Source organism: Pseudophryne corroboree, chromosome 2 (assembly GCF_028390025.1).
Source record: "Pseudophryne corroboree isolate aPseCor3 chromosome 2, aPseCor3.hap2, whole genome shotgun sequence".
Classification (NCBI taxonomy): Eukaryota; Metazoa; Chordata; class Amphibia; order Anura; family Myobatrachidae; genus Pseudophryne; species Pseudophryne corroboree.
In genome coordinates this window covers 748,634,579-748,653,650 of record NC_086445.1, presented here as the reverse complement: position 1 = coordinate 748,653,650, position 19,072 = coordinate 748,634,579, and the positions used below count along the sequence as shown (strand labels likewise).

At 42.5% G+C, this 19,072-nt stretch overlaps 1 protein-coding gene across 1 annotated transcript in view; it reads left to right on the top strand.

Annotated features, from left to right (window-relative positions):
* SYT6 (synaptotagmin 6) overlaps positions 1-19,072 on the top strand; it is an 855,303-nt gene that overhangs the window by 467,636 nt on the left and 368,595 nt on the right. Inside the window, exon 2 of the mRNA XM_063955425.1 lies at positions 1,631-1,982. Within this exon, the coding sequence (XP_063811495.1) occupies positions 1,631-1,982 (352 nt within the window). The remainder of the gene's footprint in view (positions 1-1,630; positions 1,983-19,072) is intronic.

Here is a 19,072-nt window from a genome sequence, read left to right as displayed (position 1 = left end):
AAAGTGCAGTAATTACACACATTGGACCTCATTCCGAGTTGTTCGCTCGTTATTTTCCTTCGCATCAGTGCGATTTTACGCTAACTGCGCATGCGCAATGTTCGCACTGCGGCTGCGTCAAGTATATTTGCTAAGAAGTTTGGTATTTTACTCACGGCATTACAAGGTTTTTTCTTCGTTCTGGTGATCGGAGTGTGATTGACAGGAAGTGGGTGTTTCTGGGCGGAAACTGGACGTTTTATGGGTGTGTGTGAAAAAACGCTGCAGTTTCTTGGAAAAACGCGGGAGTGGCTACAGAAACGGGGGAGTGCCTGGGCGAACGCTGGGTGTGTTTGTGACGTCAAACCAGGAACGAAACTGACTGAACTGATCGCAGTGGCAGAGTAAGTCTCGAGCTACTCAGAAACTGCTAAGAAATTTCTATTCGCAATTTTGCGAATCTTTCGTTCGCAATTCTGCTAAGCTAAGATTCACTCCCAGAGGGCGGCGGCTTAGCGTGTGCACTGCTGTGAAAAGCGGCTAGCGAGCGAACAACTCGGAATGAGGGCCCTTGTTACAATCAATCTTACTGAAATTCTCTTTGGGTGCTCTTACAGATTATTCTTTTGGAGGAACTCCTGGATGACAGTTAATTAGTTAGTGTGTGTTTTACTTTCTCAATTATAGTATAGACACAGTGATAAATGTAAGGGTATTAATCCACAGAGTAAAAATTTTATTTTATTTATTCCTTTAAAATGTGTGTTCTTTATAATACACTGCACGGCGTATAATGTACTTTATGCAAATTTGAAATGTTAGATACCAGAAGAGTGTATTTTAAAGAACACTTACACACAGATTTATATATAATCTTTATTTTGCATTATAGAACATTTTAACGGAGTAAATAAAGGTTATTTTTTTAAAGCTATTTTTTAATGTTACTCCTCCATTTATCGCTGTATCTGGTATACCTGGGAAATTAAAGTATGCCACAAACCCCCATTAACAATTTGATTTTCATTCAGAAGTGCCTCTAAATAGATAATGCATATCCCCCTTCTTCCTAGTTGTTACTTCCATGATATATATCATGATCATGTCACATGAGTCTCCTATTTCACCTTAATATTGCCAAGGAAAGACTTTGCTTTCTGTAAACTTTTCCCATTACATCAACCACAATCTTGCAAGAGAAAAAAATATTTTATTGTTTTGGAGTAGAAATAGTATTAGTATTAGTTTTTGTCCCTAACCCACGGAATGTACAAACTGTACAATAAGTTTAATACAAGAACAATTGTGCACTAGTAGATTAATACTGCAGAAATTACTTGTACTCTTAGCAGAACTGGAATATTATTTAATACAGAATCATCAACTCATTGACTCATATAAATTAGCATTCATACCATGCTCATAAATAGTTTGCATTGTCTTTTTCACACATGATTTGAGCACTCAGACACCCACTTGACTAATCTTGATAACTTAGTTTTGTCATCTTTTTGTTTTCTTCAAACCTTGCCGCTTTTCTCACAACCATTCTTTTTTTTTCTCCCCCTTTGTCTCTCCGCTTACCCGATGTTGTCTCATGTCTTCTCCCTCTTCTCTGTCAATGTCACTTCCTGCTTTTCTGCTCCTGTAGACCTGTCCGTCAGCCTCCTTGCAGTGATAGTTATTGTGTGTGGCCTGGCCCTGGTGGCAGTTTTTCTCTTTCTCTTTTGGAAGCTGTGGTGGGTGCCCTGGAGGAACAAGGCAGTATCATCTAACCCGGCTGCACCGCAGAGCGTCTCTACCTTCAGCGGGGTCACCAGTGATAAGGAGGCCATGGCAGACAAGCTAAAGGATGCAAGCAACTTTGGCTTCCTGGAGGCAGCAGTTAAAATCAGCCACACCTCACCAGACATACCAGCAGAGGTCCAGATGTCCATGAAAGAGCACATCGTGCGTCGCACGAGGATACAGAGGCAAACAACTGAACCAGCTTCTTCAACCAGGTTAGATTTTCCCATTCATTTAGAAGCACTATACTCACTGTCTTAAACTGATTAATCCTAATTACTGTATAACAAATTATCAAAAAACATTGGTATCAAAGCATAGCCTATGTCAAGTGTATCTATCTATCTATCTATCTATCTATCTATCTATCTATCTATCTATCTATCTATCTATCTATCTATCTATCAATGCAAAACTATCTCTCACTCACTCACTTATCACTGATTCTCTTACTTCCCGATATGTTTGGAAGCTGAAATTTAACATAGGTATTCTGCAGGTGGAAAATAGGAAAATTACGTTATTAGAAGTTTAATAAACCTCCCCTAAGGGGATGAAAAGGGGGTTGACATAATGACATCATTACTGATGCGTGGCTTGTGTTGTGTTAATGATAACGCCCAAATGGACAATCAAATCAAAATTTGGATTGCACCTCCAGTGTGTAGAATTTAATAAACTACAAAAATGGTCCTGTCACTTTTTACCGTATCTTCTACGGGTGCTCCTCGGATAACGTCAAGAACCATGGATTAATATTTACTTACATTAAGATGTTTCATGTTTACATCTTCATAGATTTAACAAATTTTTAACATCCACTTATATTTACAACTGTGAAAATCAGAAACTCTAATGTGAAGAACGGATAGAACAGCTAGTCTATAGATACTTGTAGTATTAAATAACCCTAGTAGAGTTTTGCTATTTACTTAAATCGCAGTAAAGTGTGGGCCTAGACAACTAGAATCTAATAATTTCTTGATCCTTAAACTGTATTTGCCATGGTCAACCATGATCAGTGGCTTCATTAATTAAACATCTAATGTGTAAAAGAGCTAGTAACTTTAGCCCCAGCACCCATAGACACCACCATGCACTAGACTGTTAGAAAGGCTGCAAACTTCACAACTATACTGGTCTAATTTTTTTCTGGTTCAATTCTTAGTACAGTGCCTTCTCCAGAATCAGTTTAGTTCAGCAGGCTGTAGGTATTTGCAGGGTCCTCCAGAGTTTTCCTCAGGAAACCCTTACCTGGTTCTCTACAAAAACAGTTGCAAGAACACACTCATTCACAGGTAAAGAGGATGGCGTGTTTATAAAATTAAGGCCTGGTAGTGTATGGCCTGACACTTTGTAACTAGATGGTGGAATACGTAAATAGCTTATGGAAAAAAAGGTACAATATAATAACAATATAACAATAGTATTTTGTGGGTGAAGTGTAGCAAAAGTAATCACTTGGAATTAGATGCAATTTGAATAATATAATATAAAAGGAATGTCAAAATGAAATAACAATGGAATACAATTCACAGTAGAATAAACAATAACAGAACAATAAAGCAATAACAATAGATTAATATAAATAATGCAGTTTAAATATTCAACTGCAATGTAATAATAGTAAATCACATCCTTCATCAGGTTAAGGCAAACAATGTAGTCTTTAAGAATGTCTATGCCAGGTGGATACTTTAGAAAATACAGAAAGAAATGGTATTAGTAATAATCCATATAGTCTTCTAATGTGAGGACTATTCATTTAACTAGCAGCATAATTAAAATGTGAGGCAACACATCAGCACACTGTAGAGTAAACTGTCTATAGATGAGAGTAAATATGTATAGTGGAAAGGGGCAGAGCAGGAGGTGAGGGCGGACAAATCCCAGCAGTGTAAGCCAATGCAAAGCAGTAGCCATCTGCACACCCCAAACCTTTGGCACACTACTCTCTCTGGTGCACTACTACAAAAGTGAGCAAAGAAACAGGACAGTTAGTAGGAAAACTTGGATGCTGAATGGATGTCTGTGCTGTGTCTCTTACTTCTTCACATGGTACTGGAATTCTTGCTTTCCCTTCTACTCTGTGATTTTATTGGGATACGGTTGTTAGGTCGACACAGTTTATGTTGACAGTCATTAGGTCAACCAATGAAGGCCGACATGCATTATGTCGACATGGTCATTAGGTCGACATGTACTATGTCGACAGGTCAGAAGGTCGACATGAGTTTTTCACATTTGTTTTAATTTTTTTTGGACTTTTTTATACGTGATGATCCACATGGACTACAATTGGGAACGGTAACCTGTGCTGAGTGCAGTGGTAGCGGAGCGAGGCACCTTGCCCGAAGCATGGCAAGCGAAGCGAGCCATGCGAGGGGAAACGGTGCACTAATTGGGTTCCCCGTCACTTTACGAAGAAATCTACACCAAAAAAAGTCCCAAAACCCATGTCGACCTAATGACCATGTCGACCTATTGTCCCTGTCGACCTAATTCATGTCAACCTTCCATGGTCGACCTAATGACTGTCGATCTAAGTTGAGTCGACCAAACGACCCATACCCGATTATATCTATCCCTAACTTTCGTCTTGTGTAGGATTTGTACTGTCTCTGCCTCTTATGCAGTTTGTACAGGACTCTTAGCAACCTAAACTATAGCTATAACAGACTACTATGGAAGTAAATCTGTTTTTACACTCTTTTTACATCAAAGCCTACAAAGATGCCATTGATCTGTGCAGTGCTTGAAATCAGCTGTGGATTGATGGTGGATTCTCATTGGTTTCTCAGTGGGTTTGCAGAGGGATAGTGGCTTAAAAACTAGTGGGCATTGATGGTTGATTTTAAATGACATTTCTAAATACTGTTACTTTAGACACTAAACAGCTGTCAATGTCTGTTGGTTTTGAATTGACAGGAAAACTAATGCTTACTAAATTTGCCTCTGCGTATTCTGCCTTTCCCAGCATTTTCAGTGACTAAGGGGCTAATTCAGACCTGATCGCTGCTGTGTGTTTTCGCACAGCGGCTGATCAAGTCTGAACTGCGCATGCGTATGCACCGCAATGCGCATGTGCAACAGTCCACAGCGCCGGGAAGCGCCAAGATGGTGTGAAGAATCCGATTGCACCGGCGATTGCAAGAAGATTGACAGGAAAAGGGGCGTTTATGGGTGGCAACTGACCATTTTCAGGGAGTGTCTGGAAAAACTCAGGAGGGACCCAGCGTTTTGTGGGAGGATTCGTGACATCAGCTCCGGCCCTGATCATTGCAGCAGCTGAGTAAGTCCTGGGCTGTGCAGAGACTGCACAAACTTCTGTTTGTGCAGCTCTCCTGCACATGCAATCGCACACCTGCCCAGCAAATTCCTTATACCCCTGTAGGCGGCGACTACCTGAAAACGCAGCCTAGCGATCAGGTCTGAATTACCCCCCCACACTCCTCAGTGATGTGCAGAACCTCTGCTTTTTGGCAAGCTTGAGAACTGCTGAACATACTGAAGGATATCTAGCTGTTTTGTCTCTCGGCCTCTTGCAAACTCTTCAGACTCACAGACACTTGTTTCTGGGTGTACAGTAGGCGACTTCTCTAAATATTGCTGCAGACCATACTTTGGCAGCATCTGCTCTCTACCACTTGCCACTCTTTCTCCTCCTGTAATGTCGGCTCCTAAATCCTGATTTTTGATAGGCTCTCTTGTCATTTTGTGTCTGCTCACACCTCTGGAGTGCTGTGATATGTATTTTCTGTCTTGTAAATTTGGCAGGGTCTTTCTGCACCATACTGTACTTCTTGGGACAGGTTCTTACAATGCTACTGTACAACAGCATACTGTGCATGGCAACTGTTTACTTTACCATCCTCTTACTCTTGGGCGTTCTCTCAGTAAATTGATGTATCTCTTTAGGCCTCTTCAAATGCTTTGCCACAATTGCTGCTGATCTTTAGGCCTGTGCAAGCAGTTTGGCTAGTCGTTCCCCCTGCACCAGAATCGGTTTGAATAATTAATCTTCCTTCTTGGGAGCAGCTTTTTTCAGGAATTTATCTTTGGATTCCTTCATCCTCTTCTCATGGCATACCTTCTTTATCGGTGTTAGAAAAGGGATTAGATCCCTCTTTTTCTTAGTGAAGCAGAGTGTCTGGATCACAGGATATCATGTGTTATTGTTACTCTTCCTCCCCTTCTATATTAGTGTGTTTCTCCAGCGTACAAGTCTTCTATCTGAAATATATGATACAAAAGCATGTCAGGCTCATACAGATAAATTGCTTTCAGCTAATAGACTAAAGGCCCATATACATGGGAGAGATGTGTGCTGAGCGAACCGCTCAGCACACATCTCTCCCGCCGCTCAGCACAGCGCGATGTGTGCTGAGCGATGCGAGGGAAGAGGGGGGGCGCTCATTTCACCCAGCGGGTAAAATGAGCAACGTGCTGGATTGAGCCTGCGTGCAGGCCAATCTAGCACCAGCGATAGCGACGCGTGGGGCCGCGCATCGCTATCGCTGTGTGGGGTACACACAAGTGATCTGTTCTTAAAATATAAGCAATCTAGTCAGATTGCTTAGATTTTAAGCAGCAATCGCTCTGTGTGTACCCCCCTTAAATCAACGGTGTTTTGCCTGAAGCATAGATATTCTCTTAAGGTGTCTCTGAATTCTTCAGCAGCGGCTTGTTGATTACTTCTCCTGCTTGATTGGACTATTTCCAAACCTATTTAAGGTTTCCATCTATTGTCTCTTGGCAGCTTTGGAGCATTGCAGTGTCTCTCATCTTGTACCCTTCTCCTCCAGCTAAGACTGGCTTAGGGTGAGTAAGTATACAGTTGAGTGTATCCACCCCCAGTAATAGTTTTGTACTGGTGTTTCACTAATTTACTCACTGGCATCATAAACTGGTCACATTGACTAGGCCTGGCCCCCCTCAGAAGACCTACTCAGCTTCATACTATTTTTGGTCTTACCAACAATTTGAAGGTTATACTAGCACCCACAGCTGTATATTCTAGAAGAGGTGTCTGTGTGTTGCAAAAGAATTCACAACCATATTGTTTTCTGTATAGAACACATTTAATGTCAAATATATGTAGTAGCTAGAGTGGTGGAAAAATTCATGGAATATTATATCCAAGTGTAGAGTCTGGAACCTGGTCCATAGAGCAGAAGGTGGGACCCCAGGCAGTAGGCCCCGCCGGTGGTTTTCCCTGTACCCCTGTGTCTGTACATAGCACTTTGTTTTGAGAAATATACTTCTAGGAGAATTTGTTTTTCATCTGTCTGTTCATTCCAGCATCACACAAAAAGTACTTGATGAATTTGCATTGCGTTTTCACTATTGTAAAGCTTAGTGACCTAGAAAGACTATGAGGTATGTATGATCTTGATATGATATCTGGCAGAGAAGCAATAAAGGAAAATCCAGACGCTGGACACTTGGCATGTACAGTGTGTAGTCTCCTTATGTTCAAAATGTCTATATCTATATATATATATATATATATATACATAGCACACCTGAATGCAAAGAGTTATATGTACACCTATATAAAGATAGATGAAGTCTTGATGAAGTCTGTGTGACGAAACGCATTGGGCATCTAAGTGACCTCTGACTCAGATAAGCACTTTAATACCTTTGCACTTTATTATTTATATATATGTGTATCTGCTTTTTATCCCATCTTTTAGAAAAAGTTTGTATTAAATTTTTTAAAAATGTTTTAAATAAATGTTTATATATACCTTTTAAATATCTTATAACTATTTGTAGACACCATTGGTCGCTATCCCCCATCCCTTTCTTTTTAAATTCAATTGTTTCGAGCATTTACCATCCCAGTTTTATTTGGGGAACTAGCTGACGCCCTATACATAGGGAGTGTTAATATATCACAGCCGTACCTATTGGGTTAAGAAAGGATTTTATTTTCTGTGGCGCAGTATTTTCCCTCCTTTTCGCGATATATATATATATATATATATACATACATAGCACACCTGAATGCAAAGGGTTATATGTACACCTATATAAAAATAGATAGATAGATAGATAGATAGATAGATAGATAGATAGATAGATAGACAAGTTCTATCTTACATGAAAATTCAACTATATATCAATCACTAATTAGGCAGGTTATCTTGACTCATGAAGTTTCAGTTGACACGTCAATCCAGTAGTTGTCTCACCAAATACTGCATACTGCATACTATGTTTACGCATGATGTTCAGTTAAGTAGCGACGGATTGGCACTACTGTCTTTATAAAATTAGTTCCGCTTAGCAATAACAGATATACAAGTGAACAAAGTCACGGGCAAATGCTAGTTAAGTATTAATACCCTTCGTTATTTAGTATATAGCTGACTTTAAATATCGTGAGGTACTTGGTCCCATATTACTCACTGTCCTTTTAAAGAGGAACAACACATTATAGATAAACATATATTGCTATTTTAGTTGTTTTATTATAATAATAATAATAATAATAAACAAAAAGAAAGCAGAAGTTCTTTTGAGAATGCAATCAACAAAAACAGACTAATGTTGTCACAGCAGAGTTAATGTGATAGGATCTGATTTACTGGTAACTGGGTGATTGAAATCTGCATTTTGTTTTAAGGCATAACTAAGTTAGTTTTTCCTTAAACAAATGACTGAGTTAAATGTATTGGCTACAGTACTTTTACCAGAATCATGCAGGTTCCAGCTAATTGCCCATGCCAGAATATGCTATTATAATCCTTTATTTGTATGGTGCCACAAGGGGTTCTCAGCACCTTACAAATTACTTAAACATAGACAGTAGGAACAAACAAATAAAAAAGTGACCTACAGTACATTACAAAGCATTGCAGACCAGGGTCAAGGTTTATGAACATTTTTGCAACAGAGTCATAGTACTCAATAAAGCTGTGGCCAAGCCCAAAGGATTGGTGCTGTTGTTGGCAGTGGGAGTGTCCAATGGGCAGCTTCACTAAAAGTTTTCTTTCATTATAATTCAACTATCAAGAAGATTACTCGTACATGTTCCCTAGTTAATATTTAATAATACCTGTTGTAGCTAATACAATGAAACATATTTGCCTATAATGAATAAAGGTTGTTGCCTATAATGAGTAAAGGGAGACGGAACAAAAATACCAAGAGTACTAACACTTTTTAGAAATACAATGCTAAACATGTTGGTTATGCACCAAGCAGTCTTTATCTCTTCAAGCTGCATGCCAACTCTCTACTCCCAGGAGACACCTCTATACCTCTTCTACCAACAAGTGCACAGGTGCTTTATGCAAACGTGCAGTGTTTTCTATTGCTTGAAATCAGCTACCACTCACTCAAACACTTACTCAAGTCATTCTATAGTTATGACTTCATTTTCTAGCCTGCTATATATATATATATATATATATATATATATATATATATATAATGTGCACGCACAAACCAATTGCAACTTCTGGAGTACTTCCTTAGTCCATACAACAACTCAGGTCATAGGTATCCATATATCCATTTATCTGTACGAAAAAGGGCACTTTCCAATATAAAAGTCCGGTCACTGTTTTATTATATTATCACCACCCAGTGCTCAAACATACACTGTTTACAACTTAGCATCTCCAAATGCATATGTCCTTTAGCTCAAGATAATATTCAGTCAACATAAAGATGCTATTATTTACATACCAATTTTTTTTTATTTTAGTCCCTTGACAGACCGTTCAAATACTGCTAACACAGCACCAGCCACTCACAAGTGCTTAGAACACACTACAAGAATTCTCACCCACTGCCATCCCATTAGTGCTGCATCATCAATTGATTCCACCTGTCTGGCCGAACCACCGGCGTGCGTTCCACTGCACTGCGCATGCACCTTCTTTGTACAGCTAAATAAATATATATATATATATATATATATATATATATAATCTAACCTGAGACCAGCAGAGCACACACTTCAAAAATTACATGAGAACGTGGAGTGCTGTTTAATGGTTAGACAAAAAGAAGAGCCAGCACTTCCATAGAAAGAGCTTGTTTATCAGGCATAGTGCAAAAACACTAGTAAAGTGCATATCCATAGATGCAGCATATGAAGAGAGCTGAATATGTGTAAATAGAGCACGTAGTGTGGTAAATAGTGATACTCTTTACAATCTCGGGGTCTCCATATAGTCATCCTCATAATGTAACAGCCTTACAGCAGCCATTTCGGTGTACAGCAAACACCTTATTCATATATACTGTGCAGTGTGTAGGCATACCATACTTTCCCATTAAACCGGGATAGTAATGAATCACTCAGGTTCTGTGGCTGATTAAAACAGGGTGATGTGCAGGCTGGAAGTCAGCCAGCCACAAAATCTGTTTAAGTCTTTGGTGCCCTTGTCTAAACGGATAGTATAGAAAATCCTATACTGTATATTGTATATAAATTATATATAAGTTTTTTTTTTTTTAAAGGAACAATTTGCTCCTCCAAATTACTATGTTACAATGCAAGAGTGTACAAGTGCATTTATTTATTCATTTATTTATTTATTATTTTTTTATTTCTTTTTTTGCTGATTTTGGATGTTTTGTATGTAGCAAATAAATACTGGCCAGTTTTGATTCCACGCTGAAATTTATAGTTAAGCTAATACACACAACTTCCAAACTTTAAGGGGATAGCCAATTAGCTGCAATAACATGATACTCAATTGCGGGTAAAGTTAACACACCTACAGTATAGCCTGAAAAAACAGCTTATTGCGGGCATGTGTGCTCCCATTTTTTAAACTATCCTATTAGAAAATCGCAAAAACGGGTGACCTGTGATGTGTTAACCAGCAAAAAGTGCAGGTAAAAATGGGAAACTCAGCATGTAACCCCAAAAATGGCAATGTGACATAGGATAACAATATAGAAGTATATTAGAGGGCATAATAAAAATATTTTGGGGACTTAAAATGTGTTAAATAGCTGCAATATGTATTTTTTAAAAAACACTTTAAAAACAATAAGAAGCAAGCTTTTTTATATAAAATAAATGATCTAATTAAATTTCGGGTACATGAAAATGGGTATAAGTATGTAATAGGGTCATTTAAAAGTACTTTCAAAAAAATTGCAAAAATGACCAATTACTCCCACCTGCAAGCCTAAAATCACTTGTCCCACTCATAAAGCACCCCCGTAAACCTGTCCCATACCTTGTACCCCAAATTCCATATCGCACCAAAACTGACTTATCATTGGCATATTAAAAATAATTAAAAAGTTCAAAATGCCTAATTAGTCATTAAGGTGGGCGTACAAGTCCTGACATTTTTACCCAAAAATAGAGATTTTCCTCAACTTTTCACCTGCTCAGAATAGGTGAAGATAAATTCATGATAAACCCTATGGAGAATTATCGCATGCGAGTAATTGGAAAGCCAAAACAGCAGCATTTTCATATTTTTTGCTGTAATAGCAGATTATTGCGGCTAATTGATCCCCTCCTAAATCTCTCTGCACATAATATATATTGTCCCATCTGTAGTGCAACATGGTTTTACCAATGTGCAAATTGCTAGTTTTTTATAAAAAAATTTTTTTATTTCCTCTTAACTTTGAATCCAAATGTACATCATATGTAGTTTTTATTCCTGTTCATATTGTACTGAGTGAGCAGAAAATGTAGCTCATTGCAGGGGTGTAGCTATGGCAATTGGGGCCCCATAGCATAATTCCATGCACCCGCCCGCTGCCGCCGTGCCCCCTATGTCACCATGTGTGCCCCCCCGGTGGATTACTCAAAGATCCCCTTCCTCGCAGCACTCACCATTGGGGCCCCATTTGTTTTTAAACTTGTCAGCAGACAGTGTGCTGCTGCACTGCCACCTCATCCGCTCTTCCAGCTGGCCCGAATCCATCTCATGTCTCACAGACGATGGGAGGAGGCATGGCCGTGGTCCAGGTATGTCCCTGCAGACTCAGCCACGCCTCCTCCCAGCATTAGTTAGTACTCAGGAGAAGTGGGGGCGGCATCCGGGTGAGCAGGTGTGGCTGCAGTGCAGCAGCACACTTGAAGGTAAAAGCTGCCAGCGCCGGGGCTCACTCAGAAACTAGGTGCAGGGGAAGGCTTGGGCCCTAGAGACATCTCGGGCCCGATAGTAGTCGCATCTCCTGCACCTATGGTAGCTATGCCCTTGCTCCCTTGTGACTGCTGCTAGCTAGGCATAAGCGTTTATTGTATTGTTTCCTGTACAGCCAACTGCATTGTCTCTGTTGCATCTTTAAATATAAAAAAACAAAAACACTGCACCATAGTAATTGCCTTGAAAGCCAGTAGTGGACCTCATCCCTATTGTCTTCCATTTCTAGCAGCTTGACCTGTTGACATGCCTACAGTCACATTAATTTAGTTATGTCGCAGGGAGAATGTTGTAATATTAGACCTGGGGAAAGCTGTCAGATAACATTAGGTGCCACCACGTTGTCTGTCAGGTAGATTCTAGCAGCATACACAAGTGAAAGTGACATTTTCTCTGCTCAACGATTACTAAACAAGTTGGTTTTCTAATCTCTTCAGCATTGTAATTGAATGTCTCCAGGAATATGCTTATAAATCCCAACAACAGCACTTCTTAGACTAGCAATTTAACTGTTTGCGCACCTTTGTATATAAGACAATACTCTATACGTCCTCTTGCATCCCATTGAGAAGGTAGAAACACAAGAAATAACATTTCAATCATATGGTTTATTATAAGGCTAATCGTTAATAAATGATAGTGTAAAATCATTCTGTCAGATGTGTATAAATGGACACATAGGACCTTTTGGACTGTTGGAGACATCTGCACATACATGTGTGACGTGTTCTGCAAACATGTCATATTTACAGTTATGTTGAGATGTATGTATTAGTTTAAGATGATGACTGATGTAAAGTGTTTTTATATATATATATATATATTTAAAACATAAATAAAAAAATGAAATAGAAAAAAAACAAATACAAAATTTGCATGGAACTCCCATTCTCTCTCAGGCCCCCTGTAATGTTCCCCACTCAGTTCCCCATCTCATAGTTGGATAGAGAGAACCTGAGTCAGAGATAATACAGCTAATACTGCCGCAGCCATGAATATGTAAAAATATGCAAATTTGTGTTGAGACTTGAGAGACGCCCATGGATGGCTTTGCGAGTCCCAGCGGCTGCGTACAATGACACAGTGCCAGTCACTGATCAGCCAATTATCAAACTTCTCAGTAGCCCTTTGTTTGCACAGCATGGCTGAAGGAAGTGAGACCCGGTGCCATTGCAGCTACTTACAGGAACACGGTCGCAGGCTGAGACATGACCCAAGACCAATCACTGCATGCTTGTGTTTTTGCCTCCAATCCCTGTAACCTCCTCTAAACGCCCCCTGACTGTCAATCACTTTACAAATACTCTCGGTGACTGCCATTACAAGAGCGTCACAGCACATGTATAGTGCAACTTAGACACATGCGCAGTCACATAAGAATCGCTCATTTGCGTAAAACCTGGGTTTGCATACGTTGCTGTATCAGGTTAATCAGCTTTTTCAGCAGAAGACTGAATTCTTATGGGAAAAACCATCCTTGTGGCATTATCACAAGGGCTCCACCAACATTGCTTGTGGGTGGGTGTGGAGGTTATTATTGCTTAAAGTTAAACATTTGTTTTTTTTTCAATTAGTGGTATCTGTCTCCTTCATTCCTCTCCTGTATGTGTAAGGAGTCTAACGTGCCAGATGAAAGCTAACCTGCTAATAAATTGATGGTGGGATCCACCAATGGGACTATAACACTTACCTAAAGATTTACATATTTCTCTGACATCCTAGTGGATGCTGGGGACTCCGTAAGGACCATGGGGAATAGCAGCTCCGCAGGAGACTGGGCACAGCTAAGAAAGATTTAGGACTACCTGGTGTGCACTGGCTCCTCCCACTATGACCCTCCTCCAGACTTCAGTTAGAATCCTGTGCCCGGCTGAGCTGGATGCACACTAGGGGCTCTCCTGAGCTCCTAGAGAGAAAGTATATTTTAGGTTTTTTATTTTACAGTGAGATCTGCTGGCAACAGACTCACTGCAGCGAGTGACTAAGGGGAGAAGAAGCGAACCTACCTAACTGGTGGTAGCTTGGGCTTCTTAGGCTACTGGACACCATTAGCTCCAGAGGGATCGACCGCATGGAACCGGCCATTGGTGTTCGGTCCCGGAGCCACGCCGCCGGCCCTCTTACAGAGCCAGAAGCAAGAAGAATCCGGAAAATCGGCGGCAGAAGACATCAGTCTTCACCAAGGTAGCGCACAGCACTGCAGCTGTGCGCCATTGCTCCTCATACACACTTCACACTCCGGTCACTGAGGGTGCAGGGCGCTGGGGGGGGGGGGGGGGGGCGCCCTGAGAAGCAATAAATACACCTTGGCTGGCAAATATATCACAATATATAGCCCCAGAGGCTATATATGTGATAAATACCCCTGCCAGAATCCATAAAAAAGCGGGAGAAAAGTCTGCAGAAAAAGGGGCGGAGCTATCTCCCTCAGCACACTGGCGCCATTTCTCCCTCACAGCTCCGCTGGAAGGAAGCTCCCTGGCTCTCCCCTGCAGTCTACACTACAGAAAAGGGTAAAAAAGAGAGGGGGGGCACTAAATTTAGGCGCCATATACATATAGCAGCTATAAGGGGATATAATTTAGTTAATCCCTGATTTATATAGCGCTCTGGTGTGTGCTGGCATACTCTCTATCTGTCTCCCCAAAGGGCTTTGTGGGGTCCTGTCTTCTGTCAGAGCATTCCCTGTGTGTGTGTGTGTGTGCTTTGTGTCGGTACGGCTGTGTCGACATGTTTGATGAGGAGACTTATGTGGAGGAGGAGCAGGTGCCTATAAATGTGTTGTCACCCCCTGCGGGGCAGACACCAGAGTGGATGGACTTGTGGAAGGAATTACGCGAAAGTGTCGACTCCTTACATAAAAAAATTGACGACATACCAAATGCGGGGCAGCCGGCTTCTCAGCCCGTGCCTGCCCAGACGTCTCAAAAGTCATCAGGGGCTCTAAAACGCCCGCTACCTCAGATGGCAGACACAGATGTCGACACGGATACTGATACCAGTGTCGATGACGAAGAGACTAATGTAATGTCCAATAGGGCCACTCGTTATATGATTGAGGCAATGAAAAATGTTTTACACATTTCTGAGGTGACCCCAGGTACCACAAAAAAGGGTATTATGTTTGGGGAGAAAAAACTACCAGTAGTTTTTCCCCCTTCTGAAGAATTGAATGAAGTGTGTGAACTAGCGTGGGCTTCCCCCGATAAAAAATTGGTAATTTCAAAAAAATTACTAATGGCGTACCCTTTCCCGCCAGAGGATAGGTCACGTTGGGGAAACACCCCCCTAGGGTGGATAAAGCACTTACGCGCTTATCAAAAAAGGTGGCACTGCCGTCCCAGGATACGGCCGCCCTAAAGGAACCTGCTGACAGAAAGCAGGAGGCTCTCCAGAAAGCTATATATACACACACTGGTATTATACTGAGACCAGCTATTGCCTCAGCATGGATGTGCAGTGCTGCAGCTGCATGGTCAGACTCCCTGTCAGAAAACATTGACACTCTAGACAGGGACACTATATTGCTAAACGTAGAGCATATTAAAGACGCTGTCTTTTACATAAGAGATGCACAGAGGGATATTTGCCGGCTGGCATCAAAAATAAGTGCACTGTCCATTTGTGCCAGGAGAGGGTTATGGACCCGGCAGTGGACAGGTGATGCAGATTCTAAAAGGCACATGGAAGTTTTGCCTTATAAGGGTGAGGAGTTGTTCGGGGATGGTCTTTCAGACTTAGTGTCCACAGCAACAGCTGGGAAGTCAGCATTTTTGCCACATGTCCCCTCACAACCAAAGAGAGCACCGTATTATCAGGTGCAGTCCTTTCGCCCACAAAAGAGCAGACAGGGTAGAGGCGCGTCCTTTCTGCCCAGAGGCAGAGGTAGGGGAAAAAAGCTGCAGCATAAAGCCAGTTCCCAGGAACAAAAGTCCTCCCCCGCTTCTTCTGCTAAGTCCGCCGCATGACGCTGGGGCTCAGCAGGCGGAGCCAGGTACGGTGGGGGCCGTCTCAAAAACTTCAGCAATCAGTGGGCTCGCTCACAGGTAGATCCTTGGATCCTTCAAGTGGTATCTCAGGGGTACAGGCTGGAATTCGAGACATCCCCCCCGCCGTTTCCTCAAATCTGCCTTACCAACGACTCCTTCAGAAAGGGAGGCTGTGTTAGAGGCAATTCACAAGCTGTATTCCCAGCAGGTGATAGTCAAGGTGCCCCTACTTCAACAAGGACGGGGTTACTATTCCACAATGTTTGTGGTACCGAAACCGGACGGTTCGGTGAGACCCATTTTAAATTTGAAATCCTTGAACACATATTTAAGAAAATTCAAGTTCAAGATGGAATCGCTCAGGGCAGTTATTGCAAGCCTGGAAGGGGGGGATTACATGGTATCTCTGGACATCAAGGATGCTTACCTGCATGTCCCCATTTACCATCCTCACCAGGAGTACCTCAGATTTGTGGTACAGGATTGTCATTACCAATTCCAGACGTTGCCGTTCGGCCTGTCCACGGCACCGAGGGTATTTACCAAGGTAATGGCCGAAATGATGATACTCCTTCGGAAAAAGGGAGTTTTAATTATCCCATACTTGGACGATCTCCTGATAAAGGCGAGGTCCAGAGAGCAGTTGTTGGTCGGCATAGCATTATCTCAGGAGGTGCTACACCAGCACGGTTGGATTCTGAATATTCCAAAGTCACAGCTGGTTCCGGCGACACGTCTACTGTTCCTGGGGATGATTCTGGACACAGTCCAGAAAAAAGTGTTTCTCCCAGAGGAGAAAGCCAAGGAGCTGTCATCTCTAGTCAGAGGCCTCCTGAAACCAAAACAGGTGTCGGTGCATCATTGCACGCGAGTCCTGGGAAAGATGGTAGCTTCCTATGAAGCGATTCCATTCGGCAGGTTCCATGCCAGAACCTTTCAGTGGGACCTGTTGGACCAATGGTCCGGATCGCATCTTCAAATGCATCGGTTGATAACCCTGTCTCCAAGGACCAGGGTGTCTCTGCTGTGGTGGCTGCAGAGTGCTCATTTCAGAGAGGGCCGCAGATTCGGCATACAGGACTGGGTCCTGGTGACCACGGATTCCAGCCTTCGGGGCTGGGGTGCAGTCACACGGGGAAGAAACTTCCAAGGACTTTGGTCAAGTCAGGAGACTTCCCTACACATAAATGTTCTGGAACTGAGGGCCATTTACAATGCCCTAAGTCAAGCAAAGCCCCTGCTTCAAAACCAGCCGGTTCTGATCCAGTCAGACAACATCACGGCAGTCGCCCATGTAAATCGACAGGGCGGCACAAGAAGCAGGACGGCGATGGCAGAAGCCACAAGGATTCTCCGATTGGCGGAAAATCAAGTGTTAGCACTGTCAGCAGTGTTCATTCCGGGAGTGGACAACTGGGAAGCAGACTTCCTCAGCAGGCACGACCTCCACCCGGGAGAATGGGGACTTCATCCAGAAGTCTTCCAACTGATTGTAAACCATTGGGAAAAGCCACAGGTGGACATGATGGCGTCCCGCTTAAACAAAAAGCTAGAAAAATATTGCGCCAGGTCAAGAGACCCTCAGGCGATAGCTGTGGACGCTCTAGTGACACCGTGGGTGTACCGGTCGGTTTATGTGTTCCCTCCTCTTCCTCTCATACCCAAGGTACTGAGGATAATAAAGAAAAGAGGAGTAAGAACTATTCTCATTGTTCCAGATTGGCCAAGAAGGTCTTGGTACCCGGAACTTCAAGAATTAATCTCAGAGGACCCATGGCCTCTGCCGCTCAGACAGGACCTGCTGCTGCAGGGGCCCTGTCTGTTCCTAGACTTACCGCGGCTGCGTTTAACGGCATGGCGGTTGAACACCGGATCCTAAAAGAAAAGGGTATTCCGGAGGAAGTCATTCCTACGCTTATTAAAGCTAGAAAAGATGTAACCGTACAACATTATCACCGCATATGGCGAAAATATGTTGCGTGGTGTGAGGCCAGGAAGGCCCCAACGGAGGAATTCCAGCTAGGTCGATTTCTGCACTTCCTACAGTCAGGGGTGACTATGGGCCTAAAACTGGGTTCCATTAAGGTCCAGATTTTGGCTCTGTCTATTTTCTTCCAAAAAGAACTGGCTTCACTGCCTGAAGTTCAGACATTTGTCAAGAGAGTGCTGCATATTCAGCCTCCTTTTGTGCCTCCAGTGGCACCGTGGGACCTCAACATGGTGTTGGGTTTCCTAAAGTCACATTGGTTTGAGCCACTCAAAACCGTGGATTTAAAATATCTCACGTGGAAAGTGGTCATGCTTTTGGCCTTGGCTTCGGCAAGGCGTGTGTCAGAATTGGCGGCTTTGTCATGTAAAAGCCCCTATTTGATTTTCCATATGGATAGGGCAGAATTGAGGACTCGTCTCCAGTTTCTTCCTAAGGTGGTATCAGCTTTTCACTGGAACCAACCTATCGTGGTGCCTGCGGCTACTAGGGACTTGGAGGACTCCAAGTTACTGGACGTAGTCAGGGCCTTGAAAATTTATGTTTCCAGGACGGCTGGAGTCAGGAAGACTGACTCGCTATTTATCCTGTATGCACCAAACAAGATGGGTGCTCCTGCTTCAAAGCAGACTATTGCTCGCTGGATTTATAGCACAATTCAGCTTGCGCATTCGGTGGCTGGCCTGCCGCAGCCTAAATCTGTAAAAGCCCATTCCACGAGGAAAGTGGGCTCTTCTTGGGCGGCTGCCCGAGGGGTCTCGGCTTTACAACTTTGCCGAGCTGCTACTTGGTCAGGGGCAAACACGTTTGCAAAATTCTACAAATTTGATACCCTGGCTGAGGAGGACCTTGAGTTCTCTCATTCGGTGCTGCAGAGTCATCCGCACTCTCCCGCCCGTTTGGGAGCTTTGATATAATCCCCATGGTACTTACGGAGTCCCCAGCATCCACTAGGACGTCAGAGAAAATAAGATTTTACTCACCGGTAAATCTATTTCTCGTAGTCCGTAGTGGATGCTGGGCGCCCGTCCCAAGTGCGGACTGTCTGCAATACTTGTATATAGTTATTGTTAACTACAAGTGTTATTGTTGAGCCATCCTTTGAGAGGCTCTGTTGTGTTCATACTGTTAACTGGGTATATTATCACGAGTTATACGGTGTGATTGGTGTGGCTGGTATGAGTCTTACC